The sequence below is a fragment of the Telmatherina bonti genome (genome assembly GCF_933228915.1).
Source record: "Telmatherina bonti genome assembly, chromosome: 9".
Lineage (NCBI taxonomy): Eukaryota > Metazoa > Chordata > Actinopteri > Atheriniformes > Telmatherinidae > Telmatherina > Telmatherina bonti.
This window is the reverse complement of record NC_136627.1, coordinates 19,850,077-19,875,525: the sequence shown is the minus strand read 5'-3', so window position 1 is coordinate 19,875,525 and position 25,449 is coordinate 19,850,077. Positions and strand designations below refer to the sequence as shown.

The following is a 25,449-nucleotide window of genomic DNA, read 5'->3' as shown; positions in this document are numbered from 1 at the left end:
TATATATATATATATATATATTTATATATGTGTGTGTGTGTGTGTGTGTGTGTGTGTGTGTGTGTGTGTGTGTGCGTGCGTGTGCGTGTATGCATGTATGTAGACCACCGGTCTAAAGATCGGATACACTTTCCCATTGGATTTAATAGGAAAGTGTGTCCAAACCTTCGACTGGTAATGTATATTGCTGATTGCTGTGTTGGATCCATGCATCCCTGTTGGATCACTTTGTTGTTAATGGCTAAAATGCAGGTGCCTAGTTGTCAAGTCATTTGCCAAGAGCATCACCATCATCATCCCCATCAACATCACCATCTGCAGCCAAAGACGATGGAACCAAATCTGTAATCACTAATATCCAATCCCAATCAAAAAGAGGCAAATCAAATTTAAAGACATATTTGTGCAAAAAAGACACTGAACAGCTAAAACAAAATAAGCTATATTGGTTCCACAATGCTTGACCACAATCACATGAACAATGTAAGGCAGCTATGACGGCCTCAACAGTACAAACTCTACATCACCATCACCATGATTAACACCACCATCAGCCCACCTACATGGCAGCCTCTAAATCCTACCCCTATATCTTGACCCCCTCGGAGCCGTACACGTTGTACCCCTCCCTATAAGTGGCTAGATTCTGGGTGCTGGGGGAGGGGCTGGGACAGTGGGGGGGGCTAAGGTCCACCTTCATGCGCTTGGCTTCGGCCCGTGACTTGTAGCAGAACTCAACCAGGGCCACCAGCATGGCCAGGCCCAGGCCGCCCACAAGGATGTAGAAGACCCCGGCCACGTTGGACAGGCTCAGAGCCTGGGATGACTTGTCCTGAAGAAAGGGGAGGGAGGGCGAGAGAGAGGGAGGAATCGAGGCCAAGAATTGGCATTGTGAGGTAATGGATGTTTGGGAGAGGATTAGAAAGGAAACGTGTTGGGTTAACCACAGAGAAAGTCATGGGGAAAGATGGAAAAAGGAAATGGGAAGTTGATGGAATAAAAAAGTAGAACAATAATGGACAGTTAAAGTTTTGGAGAAGTGAAGAAGTCGATGCAGATGGAGGAGGAGAATATAAATATGCAGAATAGATTAGTTTTTAGAGTGTGTGGGGGGGTGAACGTGGGAAAAAAGCAAAAAGAGACAATATGGTACAGTTAGTTAGAGAAATGGCGAGACGTTCAGCTTCATATGTACAATTGTACATTTCTATTTCTACTGTAAGTAAATAATCACCATCAATTATCACAATGTTGTATTGTACCATATTCTTAATATCACTATAATGTTTTATCACTACTGCCACCAAAACAGCTACAACAAAAATATACTGCACATGTGTGACAATTAAAACAATCACATATTTAATCTGAGCGGTGATGACATCAATGTTAAAGGTCCCTTTCTTTTACACCTAAAATGTTATAACACAGTGCCAGTCAAAGATTTGGGCACACCTTTTCATTAGATTGAATGGGAAAGTGTATATGTTTTGAATGATTTTATCAGCTTTTCTTTAAAAGAGTTGTGATGTTTTTAGTCTGGGAATGAAGGCGTATAAATGATCTATAATATTGCAACAGCTACACTTATACAAATCTGACTTTGCTTTGACTCAATGGTCATTGGTTATCTCACTTCCATTTAGTTTATTTAGTAGATTTTAGAAATTTTAACTTTTGTGGTAATTTGGCTCAAAGAAAGATTTATTCTACATCACTTCAAGACTTGTACTTAATAAGATCAAGTAATTAATCATGACTTTTTCAAATCTTTTATAATCTAATCTAGTATTGAATGTTATACTTTATGAACAAGTTAATAAATTTCACATCATATTCACATTTTATTGCAACTGACCTGCTTTCTAATGTTTGCATTAGCTGCCATTTCACAGTATAGTCACCAAAATAATATAATAATTAGGAAGCAAAGTTGAACACTGCAAACTATTGTTCATATAAATCGATCTAAAATGAGATATTTGTAAATACTGAAAAAAATTCTGGACATGTAAAATAATATGCTATCAAACACAATGAATGCATTTTTAATAAAAAATAAAAACATTGTCTGATTAAGATTCAAATTTGAAAGCAGGAGACAGTTATTTAAATAATTTAGTGTTGCTCATGACAACACAGTGCTATTCACATTTGCTTGATGTGTATAAGGGCACAAAGACTATGCTTGCATGTATGATTAACACATCATTATGAAGGTGAGAAACTCTTAAAGCATTGTAATGAAAATGGGATTGCCACAGATTGCTACACAAACTGAATAATAATTTATGTTCATTCTGGTGTAAAAATTAACCAGAACAATAAACAAATTTTGTTAATAGAACTGAAGAAAGTGCAGAACATCACCTACAAGGAGCATGTTTAATGCATGTTTGAAGGTGATTAAGGAGGTTTTTCAATAGAAATTTTTAATGCAGTAGTTGCAGTAATCTGGAGCGTATTCAGGATGACAGTTTCAGGCTAGCGTTCTGCAGGCCGCAGCTGCGTGAGACTGACCTTACTTCCAGAGTCCTTGGGTCCACACTCTCCCTTGTCATACCACCATTTGTTTTTCAGTTTGTCTAAGACGCCTGCTTCGCTCAGTTTCAAAACTGCAAGGTTTACTGGGGTTCTTCGCGTGTAAAAATAACATAAATAACATCATAGGTCATGTTATTTTATGTTATTACGATATTTCACATTTGCATTGTACAACTCATTCACATAGAAACTTTTGCTTACATCAAGTGACCTAGCATGGATCCCACTGAGTACATGTGTGTATGCTCGTTGAGGAGGGGCTGGGGGGGACGAGGAGCTAATTCGAGCTACAGACATATGAGTGGGACCCACCTTTGTCACTTAAGGTAACACACCCATACTACCCCAGCTGTTCTTACAATGAAATATTGAAAAATACCATTTACCAGTTCTGAACTTTTTCTTTTGTACCAGCATGTTTTCTTTAAAATTCACTTAAACTCTCAGATTAATTACTTTGACTAAGATGAGTGGGTGATAAAAAATTTTGGACGAATTATTTAATTGAAGACTTTTCTCCCAAAACAAACCACAAGAGTTGTTTCTCAAATGCATGGTGCAATGACCTAGAAATGAATTTCTGTGCTTGTAATAAGCAACTAAGAGTCATTTACTGCAAGCATGTCACTTTTTTCTATTGCTAAAACAGCTCTAAAAGTTTGTGTAAGGAATTTATACTTTTCAAGGCGTTTATGATGGACTGGCGACCTGTCCAGGGTGTACCCTGCCTCTCACCCAATGATTGCTGGGATAGGCTCCAGGTTCCCACAACCCTGAATTGGACTAAGCAGTTTAAACAATGGATGGATGGATATACTTTTTATTTTAGAAAACCAGTGCTTTCTATATGTTGCATGAACTAATGTTCACTGAAGTGAACATTAGTTCATGCATGTTAAATCCTCCTAATTTCTTTTGCTTCCATACAGCCCTTTTCTGTGGTGGAGTAAAACTAGCATATCTCTTACTGTATATGCTTGTTTAAAAATCAGACATGTATTGTATGTATAGGCTTTATAGATGCATGCAGCCATATGCATGCATAGATGTATGTAAGAGTTGTATGTATATATATGTATGTAAGCAGGCATGGACATGCTTATCAACTGGCCTTCTTCTGATATAGGCTTCTCTACTAAATACTTTAGCGTCAAATATGAGTATGCGTATTATATGTTGTTGTTGTGTGATATTGTGGGACTGTGTTGGTTTGTTTGTTCTGGATACTTAAACTATGAATAAAAAAATAAAAAAATAAATAAAAATCAGACATTTTACCTTTTGAAACACTGGGCTGGCCTAGTTTATCTCTGCTTGGATGATTTGGTGTGTTTATGTGTGACTTTCAGGCTGCCTTTTGGTTTTGATCCATCCAACTTTTCAAAACCTGCATGAGGAACTTTGGTGTTCCACAAGGAGATAAGACTACATAGTTAGTTGGAAGAATAAATCAGTGTAATTAAGTTTCAGTTTCACATTTTTGCGTTGTAACTTTTGTTATAACAGTAACAAATGTGGTGAAGGCAATGCTAGTGCTCAAATTTAACTGTACGATATCTCAACTGCTGAATGATTTGTTTTAAACTGATCATGAAATTAGACTGAAACATTCATGTTCCTCTGAATATTTAGTGTATTAATTCCCTAATCATTCAATTGCAATTACTGGGTCAGATTTAAAAAAAAAGATTTTTTTTACACATTCTAACAAATACTAGCCATGCACACATTGTATGTTTGTGCTGTGGTGGTTAAAGACAGATATTTGTACAACTTGAGGGACATTTTATCTTCATTAGCTTAAAATATTGGTGTTTCAATGATTAATGGCATCAAATTGAATCTGTGAAATATATCAGAAGACAGAAAATAATCTCTATTAATTATTCATCCTTCCATTTGTCTCAGCCAGCCTGAGCTCAAGAAGATTCTACTTAGACAGTTTCACTCTCATCTTTTATCCACTAGATATTTAAAAACCAGCTTCATCTGCTTTGTACCTCTGTTCAGTTCAAGAAAAAATGGATATTCAGGTTGTAATTTTTCCAAGTAGCTGCCACCAGGGGGCAAATATTCCTGTCTTCACAGTGACTTCTCTTTTTACCAAGGTTCTGCAATCTCTTCCCATTACTTTTCAATTTTTGTTTTCTCAGAAAGACGTTGGCAGATCACAAGCAAACAAGTTGTTCTAATGAAATATATTGCTTTGATAATTTAATACAAACTTCTTTGATATATTGAAATTTTAAGGCAAGTTAGCACAGCCAATTTATTCTTTCAAAAGAAGCCATTATTTTTGAGCGCTCCATTTCTCTGATCATTATCACCTTTATATGCACCTTGACAGGTTGTTTTGATCACTGCAAGTGAGGTTTTTTTTTGGCTCACATCACTGACAAAGATGCAACATTGCATCAATGTACAGTTTTTGTTTTCCTTTAGGTTGGGGTGGGGGAATATTTAAGCTTTGCCTTTCTTTGCTGGGGCAGATGCATGTGTTACACACAGGACGGGGGCCGTTGTGAGCTGCTCAGCTACTGAGTGGCCCCCGTCACCTTGCGGTGGGGGGGGGCAGACAGAGAGGGCTAACCTTGGAATCCCCTCCCCCGCTGCCACATTCTCCTTTGTCATACCACCACTTGTTTTTCAATTTGTCCAACAGGCCCTGCTCGTTGAGTTTTAGCACGGCCAGGTTGACCGCATTTCTTTAAGTAAAAAAGGAGGGACAGATAAGATAGTTTGGTCAGAGCAGAGGATGGAGGGACAAACAGACAAAAGAATAGGAACCACAGCCAAGGGAGGAAATAAAAAGGGGAAGGAGGAGAGGAAGCAGAAGGAGGGTAAAGTAAGAGGGATTGAAGGCAAAAGGTGAGTTAGAAGGGACAATGCACCCCAGACAACGCTCACTGTCATTATTTCTTTCATCGCTGTTTAAAGTGTTTTTGATATTTTCAGATTTGACTCTTTCTTCTTCCTGTATCTCTTTTATTTGAGCCTGAACTAACAGAAGATGCTCCACACAGTGTCAGATTGCTGCTCGATGTTAACCATGTCCTTTCAACCCGCTCATGGTGCTCTTGTCCACTCCCGCTGCTCCTTTACTTTCTACCAGTGTGTACATATGTCTGCTGAATGTGTCTGTGGGTGTGTGGCTCCAGTTTTCTTCAGCTCTCCTACTTTGATGAGCTGGCTGACCTCCAAGTAAAATCCAGGCACACAGGGCTAAATATCCAGCATTCCTGCAGGCTGTGTGCAGAGATATTCAGCTAAGCTCCATGTATCAGGCTTTACTAAAATCAACTTCCCAGTTGTGGAATTAGGCTTATCAGTTGTGGTTTGTCTCTGTGTGGTATGTGGTCGGCATACTTACTGTCAGTGAAAGGGTTGACAAGAATTACATATTATTCTCTGCATTTTTACATGCATGCCATGCTTCCCCTTCAATTCTTTCCCCCTATTTTCAGGGCCTGCTGACCAAGCTTTTATTTGATGGCATCCACTATCAACTTGGCTGATCTCTTCTAACAGGTCACTAAATTTGCTGCCTACGTGTTTGCTGGTATGCCTCCTGTCTGGAATCTTATCTCAAAGCCTGATGCTACACTGTAGGCAAGTACTGACTTGGAACAAGAGATTTTCCTTTTAACAAGGTGTAAAATAAAATATTATGCACTTAAGATAAATTTTACTTTTGGAAAATGTTTTGCTCAGTGCTGAAAATGTGATAATAGATGTCTGATTAAAGAAAATCAAAAGATTCAGAAAGAGCGTTCTCTGGGGTGACTGTTATCTCCAGGCTCTGGCCTTTCTCATCCACATAAGAGGTGTAGGTTAAAAAACATTCAAACATCTTATAAACACAGTACTATTCACTTATTGAAAGTCATTAAGGAGAAGCAATAGGGAAGCATAAAACACTATTATATTCATTGTAATCATCACAATATTCATGCTCATCAACATTATCAAGCCAAACAAGGCAAATGATTTATCCACCAGGAGGAGAGGCAGACCCCCATGATGCGCACACTCTACAGCCACATGTATGCAACCGGAAAAGCTGCGATTCTGACAACTGAGAGAAGCCAGAGACAACAGTGGATAGTCCAGGAAAGTTTTGAGGGGGCTTAAAAGGAACCCATCCACTTGCTGTCTGTGACTTTTCCCTCGAAAACAGAAATCCTTGATGCATTAGTTAAACTAAGGAGGGGCTGGGGTCTTGAGGAACTTTGCACCATACACAGGGGGAGGAATTATAGAGCAGGATGTGAGGCTGATGTGCGTTTTGAGATTTGCCTATGACATGGCAAATTGGAAATGCTGACAGAGATAAATGGAGGGAGAAAAGAGAGAGCATGGTCAAAGTTTGCTAAAGTCTGTCAATTATTTTTCCTCAGTGGGCACTTGTCACATTGAAAGGACCGAGCCTTTGCATAGGTCCCCGCAAAGTGATTTTTTTTGCATTGTTAGCACACATCAATGAAACCCTTTTGTCTGCTGGAGGAAAAAGAAAAACAAATTGACCAACTTTAGGTCACTTTCTCATTTTTTTCCTCTATTTTATGTTCTTGTTTTAGATTCAAGCACACTGTCATGCATTCTGTAACAGTTATTATAGTGATAGTTATAGTTATATTTTGTTTTTAATTTAGCTTTGTTTCATTATTCACCAATTTAATATTTCATTCCATTTGTTACTCAACAGGTTTGTGTGTTTGATCCCATATTAATTTTACATTCTTGTCCCCCCAATGGCCAGGCCCCTCAGCTTCTTTTCTCACTTTTGGCTCCCGATTGTCTATGAATCCCCCCCCCCCCCCCCCCCCCCCCCCCCCCCCCTTAACCTTGTGGCTCTGGAAGAAGTAGCAGCAGTCGGAGGTTCTACCACTCCTCATGGCAATATTCTGTTACTAATATTATCATTTAATAATCATTATCTTACTCACAAATAAATGTCAAAATGAGACAATGGACAAACAGACAGGGTTACCTGGAAGGTGGTCCTGTGGAAAGAAAGAGTAGAGGACAGAGCAACAAAGAACAAAGGACAAATACAAAAATAAAAAGAATTATGGACAAAGGTGACACAGGACAAAAAATTTAAGGTGAGTTGCTCTAAATCAACAGTGAGATGATAATGAAGAATGACAGAGATGAAGGCAGAATTACATGCAATACGAGAATAAATAAAAGAAGGCGAGACACAGAAATGAAAGCAAATACAAAAGCATGATGGAGGACATAATCTGCACATTCAACAAATTTATCGTTGCCACTGCTGCCAGGTGAAAACTGTTTGACTATATTTACCATTAACTCTTCTCCATTTTGCTTTGATATAAATATAAATCAATGAAAAGTCCATTCCAATTCAAATTTCCCATTTTTGGTGAATAAATGTTCACATTACAGCAGTGACAGGTTGTTTAAGTTATTGAAAAAAAAGGCACAGCAGGGTAGGTGGAATATTGCAGCAATAGTACAGTATCAGTATTGCTACTGTTCCCTATTGTTACAGTATTCCACCCACCTTAACTGTGAGCCTTTGGGCGTAGCAATCCCATATCCTTTGGAGTCCAGGTTTCCTCCAACTTTCATGGTGTCACAAGGCTTGCGCTGCTCCGTGTATTCATTCATGGTGGACTCCAAGAGGAAGGCATACTTCCCCTTGGACTTGCGGACTCTTGCCACACCCTCCGCTGTGGTTTTGGTGAAGACGGTCGGTTCAGCAGACTTCATATACGACCACATCTTCTCGTATACGGCTATTTTAGACCTCTGTGAAAGGGGTTAAAGAGAGAAAGGAAAGGTTAACTTGGAATGAGAGGGCATGATTTTGGTAGTAGGTGTAATACACATGAATGTAGCTAATGCAAAAAAAGGATAATCTTTTTTCTTTCTTCAACAACTTGTATGTTAATTTACACAAGTCCAAGCTGTATGTCTTCTGAAAGTCAATACATTATTGTCTATAACATTTGAGGTTCCTCTAGTAAAAGATGAAATCATTCAAGTCAAAATGCTGTTTTAGCTGAGACAGAAAGGAACGGTTTGACATGGAAAATCAAATTCATGGGAAAACAACATGCTGTATTGATTATGTTGATACTCTGCATCACTTTATAACTCACTCCCATCTATGAGGCATAACCACTAGTAACTTTTAACATCACTCCTTCCAATTTCTTGTTTCAGACTCCTCATTTTATCTGACACTTATTTAGACATGCCTTCCTCCTCTCCCTCTGCAATCGACAGTAGCCCAATTTCCACCAAGCACCTATAGAATAAAGCATTGATTGGCAATAGCTGTCATTGCCAAGGCCTGGACCAAATCCGTAAGGAAGATATTAAATTGATTCCCATATTTGATTCTCCTTAGCTTTTACATGGGGTGTCCATCCTCACACAGCCATTGAACATTTATCTAGGCTTGGAACAGGAACAAGGAGGATATACTGACATAAAATAAAATAATAGAAATAAAAACAAACAGGAAAAAAACTGCACAGCTCTAAAACAGCACTGGAACAAAGTGCTTCAGTACTTGCTAAACACGTTATCACCGCTTTTCATTTATTGCAACCGTTTCTTATAAACTGCTGCAGCTGAGTTCCACAGTCCTTGAATGAAATTGCAATCCTGATGTAGTGCTGTGTCTTCCATCTTCTATTCTGATCCTCTGGCATATAATGACATTTATAAACACATTTAAAATGTAACACTATGTCTCTCTTGACAAGTCAAGCAGTGGTCTTATTTTAAATGAGTTTATGGTGCGAGTAGCGGCATACTAATCAGTGATGCAATTATGAATTCAGGAGAGCTTTTTAGAGGACATCTGCCTGACATGATATATCGTATTAGACTGTTTACATGTGTGTGTGTGTGTCTGTGTAGTCTATACTTGTATGTCGGCTATTTCTGTTGCTGTATGAGTGTGTGAATTGTGTGTACTCATGAGTGAAAATAACAAGCAGAGGAGTCAAACTGTCATCTTCTACAAGCTTCCTGTTCTTTTTTTCCTCTTTCCCTCCTGGTATTTAAGTGTTGTTCTGTCGCTCTGCAAGCGACAAGCCAGGGCCTCAGGAACTGAAATCTGCACCTGGGGGATGGTGCGTATGTATGTGTGTGTGTGTGTGTATGAGGGTGTTGATGGAGCATGACGGACACCTATCCCATAATAACGTCACTCACGTTCAAGTGGACCAGAATGACTTGCCTCTGAAGCCATTTTACCCTCTTTCTCTGTTTTCTCCTTTTTTTTTTAACTCTGCAAAAAAGTCTATTATAAATTTGCATCATCACCTCAAGCCACTTTATCCATCCATCCATCTATCCATCGATCTATCCATTCATCCTTCTTTCCTTCCTTCGAGACAAAATGAAGCAGTAATACTGATCTTTCTGTGCACGTACAAACAGTGTATAGCCTTGGAGGGATGGATGTGTGACAATATGATGTGAATCTTTCCAGATTCTTTCACAATGTCTGTGGCTGTGAAGGAGCAAATTTATGCGTTAAGTTACCTCCAGGCACCCACACAATTTTACAAACGTACCTATTGTACATGTCATGTAGGACGGATGCCTTTGAAACTTTTTTTTGCACAAGTCAAACACATAGTCTCCATGCTGCTGAACCTCCATATATGCGAGTTTGCATCTGTATGAAAATGTGCACAAACACGCACTCACATAAACACACACACACGCAAAGATAATTAATGATGGTGCTGAATCCCTCTCAGCTGTGGGAGAGTAAATTGCTTTTTCACCCTCCACAGATTTCCGCCTGCTCGTTATGTTGATGATGCCAAAGCCACTCAAAGAAGCCCAAACTGTCTACCACTTGCTGCATCCCCCCAATCCCTTGCCATGTCCCCACACACAGATACTAATATATGCATCCTCACAAAGCATGACTGCATGTACTCACATAACATGCATCTTCACAAAAAGTTTGATTATTATCTGTGACACGTTGACAAAGGTGTTTTTGGTCTTATGCTTGAAAAAATTGCACTGTGTGCATTTGTGTATTTACTGTTAGGACTATTTTTGTAAGGTAAGAAGGCGAAAGGTTGAAATCCCTGCAGTTCTTAAATGGACATTTCTTTATAGTCCGGGGTTGTTTTCTGCCTACTTTTGGATTATGACGACTCCTTTGTAAAATATTCTGCAACAATTCAGTGTTCATCTTTCCCAAGTCCAATCCAGCGTGTCAAACTCTGGTCTTCTGGGGCCATTATCCGGCTCCAACACACCTGACTGAAATTAACAGGTCATTGTGAAGAAGTTGAGAAAATCTGTTGGATCCATTTGAATTAATTTAGGTGTGTTGGGGCAGGGAAACAACTAATATGTGGAGAACAGGAGCCCTAGGACCAGAGTTTGAAACCCCTGATGTAATAAATCATTATCTTAGAACTTTCTGATATTTGGCATTTTTCTCATTATTGATGAAACTTGATTTAATAGGATGGGAAAGTAAAATAATTGCAACAGGACTGTGGGAAACATCAATGAAAACAACTGCATTCATGATTGGACATATTTAAAAAAACACTTAACTCCTTTAATATAATTGAATGATTTTTAAAGATAATTTTAAACCTTTGAAACAAAATAACCTTGAAAAGGGGTATCACATTTATTAGCCTTTAATCCTCAGTGACTCTCAGTTCAATATGAGGAAATGGTCCATTTATCTCTGTCTTCTAATAGGACTGTGTTTACGCCAATTGTCGTTCCTTCTTGTTCTACTTGAAATGAAAGCTGAATTCTTCTGATTGGCTTTTACAAATCATTAATGATGAACTTAATGTCTATCTTAAATTTACATAGTCTTAATGGGTAAATAAAGTCTCAGAGAAATTTTGGGGCTTTTGAAGATGGTTTTGACATCTCTCAAGTTACACATACTTGATGCTGATATGCATGTGTAAAATAAAAAACAATTTTGTGTGCTATTAAAAATATATACAGATATTAGCTGTCAGAATTTCTCACTCCTTGATATTTTTTTCCTATTGTCCTTAAATTTTTTGTCACATTTTTGATTGGACTTAAGATAATCCTATTTATGAACATGTCTGGACAGGTTTAAATAAAAGTCTTAATTGTTAAATCAATAGGATTGGCCCTTCTGCATGTCATCTGAAGAATTCTGCAGCCTTAGGTTTAGATTAACTTCATGAGGTGAAATTCCAAAACTTTCACAACAAAGTAAATCAAGAGTGAATCACCCTGAAGAACTCCTTTGTGGAGCCTGAGTCCAGCGTCCCATAGGCGATCTCTGTCTGTTTGGCCAAGTCCTCTGCACTCTCTATCGGTGAGACCATCCTCTCCACAGTGAGAAATGCAGCCAGGTTGGCTGTGTAGGACGAGATGATGATAAGAGTGAAGAACCACCATACACCTCCAACAATCCGTCCAGACAGGGACCTACAAAGTGTGGAAAAGAGAAAAGGTTTGAGAGAAGCATGAGGCATGGCAACATGAGAAAGTAGCAGAGGAATGAGGAGACGGTAAAAATGAATGTGCATAATAAAAGGATGAAAATAGTAGAAATGAGTGAAAAAATGAAAAAAGTAGAGAAGGAAACATAACTGCAATTAGTTCCTGAGTCAAGAATATCCAACACTGCATCTATAAGACAACTGTACATGAGTATAAAACTGACAGTTCCCAAAGTAATTGTCTTTCAGCCTCAAATCAATTCAGCAGTAACAATAATGCCGGCTACATGAAAGAAATTGCAATCTGGACACCCTTCCATCTTACTCTCAACCTTATGCTTTCTTTCCTTCCATGTTTATGCTTTTTATCTACTGAATGTAAGCAAAAGCATCAACGCAAGTGAGTAAGTAAATGTGTTTTTTCTTGGGGTTAAGTTTATGTCAGCCTGTTTGTTACCAAGTAGAAGGATAAAGACCAGCTGAGTGAGTTTGTTACAGAAAATGAGAGAAAAAAGGAAGGATGAAAAAAGATAATTTCAATATAAAGCACTTTATTGGTAAAAGCAGAGAAGATACAGCAAGATAAAATGATCTGTTTATGAGCTGAGCTGAACAAAAGGGATTGGAGGAGCTAAACACTTAAAACATCTCTATTTGATGAAAAGATCCAGCCATCCATTTTCTTAACAGCTTAGTCCATTTCAGGGTCATGGGGAAGATGGAGCCTAGCCCAGCAATCACTGGACGAGAGGCAGGGTACACAGGTCACCAGTCCATCACAATGCTTTATGAAAGCATGAAAGATTAATTAGAGTCCCCACATGCTGACTTAATCTAACACGGCCAAGGTAAGCTGAGCTTTCAGTGCAAATATTGGATCATTAACTACCATACTTCATGGATTTGTCTGCCGTTGGCTCAGTAGAATTCTTTTCGGCTGTGACCATGGTATAAATTATATATACTCCAGACTAGAGGTATTATCTTTTTATGACGATTCAGGATGAAAAATAAGGGACATTTTCACCACAAGTTTCATGCTGGTGTCATAAGTAGTGGTAGAACTGAGATACAACTAACCTCTCACAAATGTTAAAAAAAAAAAAAAATCAGCACAACAGGTGACTAAATACTTTCTATGCAACCTCATTATTGAAAGTGTCTACAAGATATTAAACTTGAAACAAGTCATGTAAAAAGTGGAGCTTATGCTCTGTGGTGGATTACAACCAAGTTCAGTAAGACAGCGAGGGTAGTTTACAGTATATGTGACGGGGTCAAAGCATGGTTTTTAAATTAAGTAGTTTTTATTGCATGTGTTTTTATCTTTGCTGTGCCACTAACCCCCTTGGAGGCCTATTGGCCTCGCCCTTAATTGTTAAGTGGGAACACCTGTGAGTGGCTGGGCAGACTCTTTAAAGGAGCAACAGGTGTGGCAGAAGAGAAAAAAAGAAAAGCAGAGGAACACAGGACAAGGAAGGGGAGAGAGCTCCTGAAAATGGATGATGGCGATGATGACGACACTGGCGACGGTGGTGATGACGATGAGGAGACTGCTGAGGGGCCAGTGACGACTGGTCCCGCCACGGCTTGGTGGTGGCTAGGCGGAGCCTGAAGTGCAGCAGCCGGTCTGGACCTTAAGGCGCAGCTACTCAGTCCTGGGCCTACGGATACTCCTGGCCCAGGACCAAGCGTGAGTAAAAATGGCTTAGTTTAGGGTCCAGAGGGAGAGGCTGGCTGCAGGAGGGTTCCCCTCCTAAGCGTGTAGACTGCCGCGTATGCTCCTCTCTGCAGGTCCTGGACGTGATGTCGCCAAATGGAAGGCTGAAGACAGGATCCGTCGCTGCAGAGAGGAGGGCCACCCCAAGCCGCACAGTGGTAATTTTAAAGCACGTTTTAAAAGACATTTTAGGGACATTTTAGAGGACTGGGGTTTTATTATTTTAACCTTTTTATTATTTTATCTTTTTATTAAACCATTTTTATTGAGATTTTAGTGTGGTTGACTCCGCTCCCCCTGATTTTTAAAAGAACCAAGGTGGCTGGGAGGACCCTTTTTTTTTTTTTTTACCTGTTTTTATTTTCTTTATTTATTTTATTTTAACATGCCCCGGCCACCCCCCGTTACATATACACAATTTCAATGTGGACATTAATCACATGCTGGATCACAAAACTTAAGTTCTGAACTCCTGTAAAAGCACAACTAGTTAGCACAGAATACCTGACAAACTGGCTAGTTTCACATGAGAATTTTAATACCGGACAATCTTATCCAAAAAAAAAAAATTATGTTTTATTTTAATCTGTTTACTTTTCTGTAACTCAAACACATGTAATCAAAACAAATAGTAAAGCAGAGACATGTCACCGTTTGAGATACTTATTTACCTTCACATCCTCTGATGAGTAGTCATTTTAAAATCCAGTGCTCAGTCTTTCACCTTGTTTGGTTTCTACATCTTTCCACAAACTACAGTACTGGGCTCTTTAGCTGGTAAATGATCCATCTCAGTCCTGGCTGATGGCCAAACGCATTACCTATTCATTTGCCCCCAGAAAGTAGTAAACAGTCATATGTTCAAAGTAGGTTTGTGTGAAATGACATTGAAAAAAAATGCTTAGTGGAGATAAACTGACTGAACCAACTTAAAAACTGACCATTTAAAAGTTTACCTAATTTTTAAGTAATAACTTTAGGTTATTTACATAACCCCGGTTCTCTGAGTAATATGAGTGAGATGTCTCACTATGGGATGCACGCCTCTGTGCAGCTCTCAGAAGCATTAATCTCATTACGCCAATCCTGATTGGCTGGTGAACGTGTCCGTCCGCATCAGGTAGTGCCATCTACCTTAAATAGCTCATGCGGACGGCACCGCCTCATTCAAGATAAGCACCTCTTCTCACTCGCCCAAGCAAGAAGGGTTGTCTGGTGAGACATCTCACTCATATTACTCAGAGAACCGGGGTTATGTAAATAACCTAAAGTTCTCTTTCATAATATTTCGCTCGATGTCTCACTATGGGATGTGGTAGCTCCCGTATTGCCAGACAAGCTTATCCAGCGTCCACCAACCTACAGGAAAGAGTCCTCAGGACGTCAAAACCGCGCGTGCTAAGCACGGGGCGGAGACATCCAACATGTAGAACCGGACAAAAGTGAGAGGCGAGGACCAACTCGCTGCGGCACAGATGTCCTGAACCGAAACTCCCCTAAATAAGGCCCATGATGCGGCCAAGCCCCGAGTCGAGTGTGCTCGCAGGCCCCCAGGAGGCTGCAAACCCTGACTCGTACAGGCCAGAGCGATTGCCTCCACCATCCAGTGGGACAGGCGCTGTTTCGTGACGGGCTTTCCCTTATGAGGAGTAACCCAGGACACGAACAATTGATCGCTCCTTCTGAAACTCTTAGTCTTATCCATGTAAGTGCGGACTGCACGAACTGGACATAACGACCTCTGTTCTCCCGCGGAGAGACCAAAGGCGACCAAGTCTATAGGGGAACAGGAGCCCACCACCTTGGGCACAAAAGCCGGGTTGGGTTGGAGAAGGCTTTCCGTTTGTCAATCAGATCCTGTAAAAAAGACAAGATCGTCCCCACCGAGCACTGAAAAGGAATGTGGCTGTACTTGCGGCACCATTCCTCAAACACCCTCCATTTACAGTCATACAATGACCTAGTGGAGGGGGCCCGCGCACTCTGTATAGTGGAAATTACGCGCTGTGGGAGCCCCACGGCTGACAAGTTGTGCCACTCAGGGGCCAAGCCCACAGTGCCAGGCGTTCTGGGTGTGGGTGAAAGACCGACCCTCCCCCCTGCAGCAGCAGGTCCCTGCGTAGCGGGAGCTGCCAGGGCTGCAAGCGCAGCAGCTGATATATCTCTGCCAGCCAATGCATCGCAGGCCAATGCGGAGCTATCAATATCAGGTCGTGACCCTGTTCTCTCACTCTGGACAGAGTGGGAGGTATTAATGTCAGGGGAGGGAACGCGTAAAGAAGACCGGGCGGCCAGGCGTGCGCTAACGCGTCGATGCCCAGGGGAGCATCCATGCTGCGCAGGGAGAAAAACATCGCGCACTGCGCGTTGTCCTTGGAAGCGAACAGATCCACAGTGGCCCGACCGTAACGGACCCAGATCTGTTGCACAACCTCTGGGTGCAGAGTCCATTCCCCGTAAACCGGCGCGCCTCTGGACAACAGGTCCGCGCCCGTGTTCAGAGCTCCCGGTACATGCGTCGCTCTCAAGGAGACAAACTGGCCGCAGCTCCAAAGGATCAGTTTGCGTGCCAGCGTGTGTAGCTGACGGGAGCGTAATCCTCCTTGGCGGTTGATGTACGCTACCGCCGTCGTATTGTCCGTCCTGACCAGAACATGATGTCTGACCAAAGACGGTTTCAGGGAGAGGAACACCGCCAAAAGCTCCAGGAAATTGATGTGAGTTTTCTGGAGGTCTGCACTCCACAGCCCCCTCACAGGCTGGCCTTCGTGGATTCCACCCCAGCCTGTCAGGCTTGCGTCTGTGGTGATCACCTTCCTGGACAGAACTGGACCCATAGTGACTCCCCGGGTCAGGAAGGACGGAGCCCGCCAGTGGCGCAGAGTCCTGACGCAACCCGGAGTGACCAGCACTTTCCGTGCGCCATGACGCACGGGGTTTAGGCCGGACGAGGCCACCCAAAGCTGAAACTCCCTCATGTGGAGGCGGCCAAGTCGGTCTACAAGAATTTCAGATGCCATCAGTCCGAGTAATCGAAGACATAATCTGAATTGAACAGATTTGTCTAGACGAAAAAGTGCGAGGCACGCCCTGAAAGCTCTCACCCGCTCTGCCGAGAGGCGCGCTGTGAAGGTCACCGAGTCCAGGGATAATCCCAGAAAGATTATGCTTTGCACCGGAGACAGCCTGCTCTTTTCGGTGTTTAACCTGAAACCCAAGTCCGACAGGTGCCACACCAGAATCTGTGTGTGAGCCCTGGCTTCCTGTTCTGATTGTGCCAAAAGCAGCCAATCGTCCAGGTATGTAGCCAAGCGGACGCCCTGCCGCCTGAGCGGGGCTATCGCCGCCTCTGTGCATCGCACGAACACTCGCGGACTCAGAGACAGGCCAAAGGGGAGTACCAGGTACTCGTAACAGATCCCCTGGAAGGCAAACCTCAGGTACTTCCTGTGGGGAGGATAAATTGGGATGTGGAAATACGCGTCTTTTAGGTCGACAGAAGTGAACCAATCGTTCTGTCGAACAAGGCGCAGCAGAGATGCATGTGTCAGCATCCGGAATTTGTATTTCCTCAGGTGTCTGTTCAGAGCGCGTAGATCCAGAATCGGGCGAATTCCGGTCCCCCCCCCCGTTTGGGGACCAGGAAATACCTGGAGTAAAAGCCGCTCTGACATTGTGCGGGACTGACAACACAGATCGCTCCTTTGTTTAACAGGGAGGAAATTTCCTCCTGTAAAACTCGAGCGGTCTCCCCTGGAGCCTGGGAGTGTATAATGCCGGCGAAGCTCGGGGGAACAGTGGCAAACTGCAGCCTGTATCCCCTCGAGATCGTCCTTAATACCCAGGGCGACACCCCGTGCGCGGCCCATCTCTCCCTTCGGAGGGAGAGCGGAGACACACACTGCAGGCCTCCCACCGAAAGAGCGTTGGCGCCCTCTCTTGATGGAGTAGGGGAGGGACTCATCGGCGGCACTGGGCTTCCCTGACAGCGCAGTGACGGAGCCGAAGCCCCTCCCACACCGGAGAAAGCTGAAGCTTTCTTCCGAGGGGAAGCTGCGGGTCCTGCACCCACGCTGTTTATTCTCACAGCTTTGGTTTTCTTTTTTATTAGCTGCGCCCTCGGCACTCTGCCTGGATGCTGCAGCGAAACACTTTTTATTTTCTTTAATAAAAGTGTGTGTGTGTGTGCTTGTGGACATGAGAGAGGAGCAACCGCTGAAACCTCTGTCGTCCAATGTCCAATTCCCTCGTCTTGCTTCGGCACGGTCCGTGGCAGCAAGGAGGTGGGGGCGTGGGAAAGCCCTGGACGCACACTCGGAAACCAAACAGGTGGAGCTGGCAAACGGGGAACTGCCAGCTGCACCGGTGAAGAGAGCAACTTTCAGGCTGCTCGCTTCTTCTTCCTGGCCTGGAAAGTGGCAGCCTGCGCGGGGGGTGCCGGCGCAGCTGCGATTGTAGCCGCTGGTTTCTTAGGCCAGCTGGCCCGACCGGGCAAAATTGGTGGGGCGGGCTGAAGTTTCGGTTGTTTAGGCATTTTAAACTGCGAAACATGGGGGGCAGCAGGCGCAGGGGCCTTGTGCTGCACAGGGGGGGAGGGAACAGGAGGCTTTCGGGGAAGGCAGAGCTGAAGAGCTCGTCTTCCTTCTTTTTGGCTTCACATCTTTGCTGCACTGAGGCCAATGCTGAGCCAAAAATTCCCTCCGGAACAATGGGCATGTCGAGGACGTCGTCCATCTCCCTGTCTGACAGGTTGGCAAGGTTGAGCCACCGCGCCCGTTCCTGCAGCACCATAGTTCCCAGCGCTCTCCCCGTGGCCTGGACCGCGCAGCGCTGGACGCGGAGACACAGGTCGGTGATGACCGGAATCTCCTCCCACGTTGCTGTGTCCTGGGTTTGTCCAAAGTCCTCACACAGCTCAGCCTGATACGCTGTGAGCAGGGAGAGGACATTGAGCGCTCTGGCTGAGAGCGCAGCCGCCTTGTACGCCTTTTCAGTCAGGGCTGACTGAAAACGGTCAGTTTTGGATGGCAGGCTGGGGCTCCTGGAAGACACTGCTGACAGCCTGGGGTGAAGGTGGGCTGCCACGAGTGGTTCCATTGGAGGCATCCGGAGCAGGCCCAAGCTCTCCATCGCCTCACAGTCGAGGGATGAGGCCCCGGGAACCGGGCTCCTGCTGCTGTACGGGCGGTCCCTCCATGAGCACGTCACCTCGTCCAGCAGCTCCGGGAAGACGGGGAGAAGTTGTTTTGCCACACTCTTAGCTGAGGGTAATTTCTTCCCTTCGTAGCGGGACCTGGCGGTCTCTGCTACAACAGCCGGCCAGGGGATAGCCAGACGGGCAGCAGCGCGTTTACACACGTCGAGCATGTCCGAACTGGGGAGGGGAGAAGCTGGTGTGCTACCCTCGCCTCCATCCCGAGTGGTGGTGGAGGCCGCGGGCTTTGCAGCCCGGGCCGAAGTACTAAAGATGTCGTCCTCCTCCTCGTCCTCTGATATGAGGAGACTCGAGGCGACATCTTCATCTTCTCCATAGTCCAGGTCCAGGACGTCTTCCTCCTGTGGGGGGTCCGTGGCCAGGTCGAGCTGGGAGCCCCAGCTGACACTGGCCTCCGGTACCACTACCGCAGTGGACCCGCCACCCCCTCCCCTTTCGACGGCAACGTCGGTGGAGGTGAAATAAGGGTCATGTCCAGACAGGCTAGCTTGGCGAGCTAGCCGTCTGCGGAGACTTTTTACCGTGAACACCGCACAGTGTTGACACGAGCCCGGGACATCTATTGCTAGCCGGGCGTGTTCCAGCCCCAGACAGCACGAGCAGACCTGGTGTGGGTCTCTGCTCGAAATTTTATTCCTGCATCGACAGGAACGGGCCCCAGAGTCGCCATCACCTCTGGTGTGAGGGTTCTTTGCCTCCATTCCCAGCGAGCTGGTGAGCGAGCGGGGAATTGAGGTGGTTAGCTGGTGTGCTAACCGTGAGAGCCGAGGAGTTAGCTGGTGTGCTAATGCTCGACAGTAAATTTTATTTTTCGCCGTGGTGAGGCTGAAAAATGGTGACGACCGAGCCGTGGTGGGGCAAGGAAGCAGAGGAGATGGTCTGGTGTGACCAAACGAAGCGATAAAATGCGCCTAAAGGCTAGGTAGCGCCCGGCGACCGAAGCTAAAAGGTCAGTCTGCGGACAGTTTAGCTAGCTAGCCCAGACGCGAGATATGCTCCGAGTGAGAAGAGGTGTTTGAATGAGGCGGTGCCGTCCGCATGAGCTATTTAAGGTAGATGGCACTACCTGATGCGGACGGACACGTTCACCAGCCAATCAGGATTGGCGTAATGAGATTAATGCTTCTGAGAGCTGCACAGAGGCGTGCATCCCATAGTGAGACATCGAGCGAAATATTATGAAAGAGAACTTCTATTACATTTGACACAATCATGTCATCCATACCCATTTCCCCTAACATGGACAATACTGTACTTTGGCAATTAGGTTGTCAGTCACATATTCTTATATGCAGTCTGATATTACGGCAAATTATTTAAACCTCAGAAAGCCATTTGGTAAGACAACCCATCTGATCTGAAAGCAGTACTTTGTGAGTTATTTTTGTTGGGCAGGGTTTAGTTTGTGCCAATGCCTGCCTCGGCATAAATGGTCACCTTTTAGACCAACTTCAAATTCTGCTGCTGTTCAGAGCTGAGCACAATTCTTAATCCTCTGTCTCACTGTCTTGTTCACACAAATATGAATTGATAGTGTTTGTCCTTGAGGCATTGATTTATTGGGCTGAATTAATGAACCTTCAGTACACTGTGATAGATTCTTCTATGAAAGAGTTGTTGGGGTTTGTAATATTCTTATTAGTAGACAATAAAACCTTTTTTTTTATTTTTATTTTTTTTATTCATTTATATTTAGCAGATGAAAGATGGACTGACAAAGACAGGTGACTGAAAATAAAGACTTTTAAATCAATAGGAAAAGATGACAAAACACTTCAAATGTAGTTTTCAGCCACTATTGGAGACTTGCTGTTGACAAAATTAATAAGATAATCTTTACATTAAAACCAAATTTTGTAAAGTGTGTTGATTAGCTCAGAAAAAAATTAGATATTGATGACAGGTGAAAATGGAAGGAACATGGGAAGCATAATTAGAAACCAATTTCACAAGTTCAGCGAGGCCAGGGTGTATGACATGACAGATGAGTGGAAAAACTGCGAACTGTGTTGATGAGATCTGATGAGGGGATTTTTTGATTTGAATGGGCACTTAAACAGAAAAGAAAGATATGTACAAACTCACCGCTGAGCAGAAAAACATAATTACACTTGGTAATATGACCAATATTTTTTTTAATCAGAAAAGAAAAATGTTATAACTGCGAGCAGTAAGAAATTGTACTCTCCTACATCCAGAAACAATATTTTAAAGCAGATGCTTTTTTTCCTAAACCTAACCAAGCAGTTGTGATGCCAAAATTTAACCAAACAGCAAAAATATACAGTGAAAAACAGCAGGCCAGAAATCTGTCTGTCATGTCACCAAGGTAATGCTGTTTACTAAAAGGATAGTTGCAGGTGTGTTGGAAAAGGGGCACATTAAAAACCTGCAGCATACTGGCCCAAGGGGTCCAGATTTGGTGATCCCTGGAATCAACAAATCCTTTTTGTAAACATATAATATTTAGAAAATACAGTATATCCACAATAGAACCAGAGAACTTATATAGCATCTTTATAAAAATAAATACCGGTACTGTAGGAGTCAAAAGTTGTGTCCAAATTTTTGACCCAAAAGTTGCTATCTTATTAGTTTGTACATGGTTGTCTGATGGTATAGGTTTCGTTTATCAGGGGGTTGCCTGCTGATCGATTGGAGGACATGTGCATTATGAGGGGTGCATGTTGGTGCATATGGGTGATCTTATGTGATGCAGCTGTATGCAGACTGTGTGCAGTTTTATAGTGTGTGTTGGTATGCAACAGGAGAACCATTCCATAGCAGGTCATGTATCATCTATGATAGCCAACAGATTGCTTTCCCAATCCTCTGTGTGAAAGATTAATGGCACGCTGTACCTCTATCTCTCTCTCAGACACACAAACACACACACTGCTTTAGGCAATACAGTTTGTTTTCATCTAATGCATCTGGATTTTCTCACCTGACTGGAGAGATTGCAATTTTGACTAGAGTGTGTTTTTGAGCTGTTTGTCTGTGCTGTATTTTCTTTTTGTTTTCCCAAGGATTAATGGATGATCAGTTCTTGGCAAGTTACTCGAAAACTGTGATTAATTACTGATGCTTCCTTCTGAAAAACTTAGAAGCAACTGCAATGCATCAAATTACTTGACTTTTGTTACTGAGTCAGCTCCTAGAGGAGTTTCTTTAAAAGCTTCCAACTTCACTGTTCCTCATTTCACAGAGGACACAAGACAGGTTTCATTACGTGATGGTGCCAGATGTTCACATATTTTACCACGGCATATCACAGTGTGGCTTATGATTTGTAAGTTCAATTAGGTTGCTACAAACAACAGAAAGAATGAATAATGTAGACAAATCCAAAAAGAAAATCCATTAGATTTCCCTCCCCCTTCCCAATTTGCTCCTTTATCTTTTTCTTGCAAAGACTACAGGTGTGAAGTAAAGACAATTGATTAATTTGATTGAAACAGGCAGAGAGACTTCACAGTAGATGGAGACAGATTGACGAGCAGAATGCATAGACACTCACTTGAAAAAGATCTGATTGATAGAATAAAAATTAAGTGCAGCAGTTTGAATTCAAGAAAATAATAGGAGGGATCAGACAGCGTGGAAGTCTCACAAGATTTATATAAAAGATAACTCATAAACAAAGTCAGCCAATCAGTGTCACTGGCTTCTAATGAGTGACCTTGAGCCCAGCCATTAATTACCCAGTGGACCTCAGTGTCCTGCTACAGTTAGTTAGTCATGCCATTAGCTGGATCTGTTGCTGCCATTAACTATTCAGCACACCCACAGCCATTTACTCAATACTTTGACATTATACTTGCAAACACACGTGCTTCAGAAGTACTGAAGTGCAGCACACAAGCATACACACACACACACACACACACACACACACACACACACACAGTCTCACTCGACGAGCACACACACACACACGAGCGCAGAAAGCTGTAATTTCAGATGTTTATTGACAGAGACATATCCATTCCCCATGAGATGTTCACTGGAGATCCCTTTACCACTCCTCCTACACTCGCTCTTCTTCTGTGAATGCAATCTCCTATTTTTCTCCACTGTTTATTCATTTCAAGCTATTTTTTTTCAGCTCATGTGACATTGCCTGACTGTCAATCCTTTTGTTGCCATCCCCTCTTATTGTGACCAGGGCCAATTACAGACATTAGGAATCTGAAAGCTTGTGGGCGTGGAGATGGCAGGTGGGTGGTGCAATTGCCTTACCAAGGTCAGTCTGACAACGTGTGTTAGTGTGTGTAAATATGCATGTGTCTGCTATCAGACACTACCTTGCGCTTGAGTAGAAAGGTGCAGGAACAAACAACAAGTTGGTGAATTTGCAAGAAGTAAATAAGATGTGCTTTTCTTGCTCAAAAAAGTAGGGAATGCACCCTTCTGCATGCCACCACATGTGTGTATCGTAATTTATTACATAAAATGATAGATAGATAGATAGATAGATAGATAGATAGATAGATGAAAGAAGGAGACAACGTGGGAGAGGTGAATAGGGGGTATGTGTTATACTGTGTCTTCCAGACTGCAGATATGACTGCAGCACAGAGGGAGGGACCCACACTGAATACCAATAGAGCAGCCATAGCAGCTCAATACACAGAGTCTCCCATACACACACAGATAGAACATGCAGAGCCAAATTATCACAGTAGAAACATCTGAGGCTAATTAAAATGGTTTAAAAAACACAATACAGGTATTGGTTTTAAAAAGAAAAACACCAAAAAAAAGTGTGAATGGCAAAAGTAGACAGAGATGCATTCAACCTGTTTGTATGGAAAATTTCTTCCTGTAGAGGCCGCCTCCTTCCTTTATTTCCCTTTAATTCCACTGTAAATATCATCCTCAACACTTACCACTGAGGATGAAGTGGAGAGGGTAGAGGAGAGGAAGTATAAATTCTAAATAATAGGAGCATCCCAGAGTTAGGGCTGATTCATGGGGGTTGAAACATAGATAATAATGTGCAGGAAAATCCATGAAAGCATGGGATTTCCATCGGTTAGAAAGCAACAAACATAAAAAGAAAACTTTAATGTTTCAGATAAATGTCTTCTGTTGATTTGGACACGGTGATCCCTGTACCTTACTCTGTTGCACACTCATTTACAGGACTCTCTTGCAAAGTGGAAAATTCTGGGAGGAAAATAATTCAATTAATCACTGCAATATGTTCATTAAGATTCACATTTTGCAGGTGACAACTGTTTTTGGAAAAAACATTTCAACTAAGCAATATGGCATTGGTTGGTCCTTTGCTGAGGCAAACAGGTGGATATTTGTGAGGAGGATATTTTCCATATGTATGAATCTACACTTAATTAAAATAATTAAATTACAATGTAGTGATATTCTGTGTGCTCTATGATGGACTGGAGAGAGGCAGGGTGCATCACCTGATGATTGCTGGGAGGCTCCAGCTTCCCCATCACCCTTATGGACTGAGTATAGAAAATGGAAGAATGAACATTAATTTGTGTCTTTTATAATGTCAGCTAATGGAGATATCAACACAAATGCTAGTCTTTTCTGATGCTTTAAAAAAAAAAAAAAAAGTACTATTGATTAACATACTGATTGCCAAATCGAACCAACAAGCTCATTTACATACACAGCAGAACACTAAGCTTGTGTGCACAAGAAGCCTATGTAGAAAACAAATTACCAGTCTCCACTTTAATTTAATGGCTCCGCAACTGCTGCCTGATCCTGAACAATAAAAAGACAATAATAAATTTGACTGTAGTTAAACGAAAGAGAAAAGTCTTACGATGAGGTCAGGGAAGTTGTCTAATGAAAATATAAAGTTAAATTGTTTACCTAGATTCAGGAGGAAGTCTACGCCTCAAACACACATCTAATCACCAGGTGAGCCTTTTTATATTGAGCACCAAATCAGCAATACTTGTTTTGTTCTCCCTCTATCCTTTCCTCATTCACTCTCCCTCCTCCATTTATACACCTTCCCATCTACATCCGTTCATCCTTCCCTCTTTTGTCCATTCAACCACTCAGTCTCAACTTCTCACATTCATTCATTTATTCTCCCTTTCTTTCACACATCCATCCATTTCTTCTTCATCCATCCTCATCCTTTGTGTAGGTAATTCAAGACCACAAAAGATAACAGTTATCTTAGTGAAGTGGTTTAATACACACTTTTATTTTAAGGTTAAAAAAAATGTTATTGACTTTTGATTTTGTTACACATTGCACCTTAAATCCAGTAAACTCACTTTGTTGAGGTGCGGTGTTTGCTACTGAATGTGTTATGATGTGTGTTACTAAGGGTGTTTTTTTTTTTATCTTAGCTAGTGCATCTTTGAAATTGTATCTAACAGGTAAACTAGTTCATGGTAATATGCTCTTTGCTGTAAAAACAAAGTAGCTGAGTCATTGGTAAGTAACAGGGTCCTGATTATCAGCGGTTCTGCTTGATAATGAAGCTGGAATAAATTGTGGTAATTACTGAA

General features: G+C 42.5%; 1 protein-coding gene across 2 annotated transcripts in view; it reads right to left on the bottom strand.

The window, feature by feature from the left end:
- gria4a (glutamate receptor, ionotropic, AMPA 4a) overlaps positions 1–25,449 on the bottom strand; it is a gene marked incomplete at both ends in the record, with an annotated part of 114,900 nt that overhangs the window by 3,365 nt on the left and 86,086 nt on the right. The window contains 4 exons of one of the 2 annotated variants that reach the window (XM_079245905.1): positions 695–832; positions 5,135–5,249; positions 8,075–8,322; positions 11,793–11,991. In XM_079245905.1, the coding sequence (XP_079102031.1) occupies positions 695–832; positions 5,135–5,249; positions 8,075–8,322; positions 11,793–11,991 (700 nt within the window). Of the gene's footprint in view, positions 1–694; positions 833–2,520; positions 2,636–5,134; positions 5,250–8,074; positions 8,323–11,792; positions 11,992–25,449 lie in introns of both variants that reach the window. The other variant, XM_079245904.1, reaches the window with a different exon arrangement.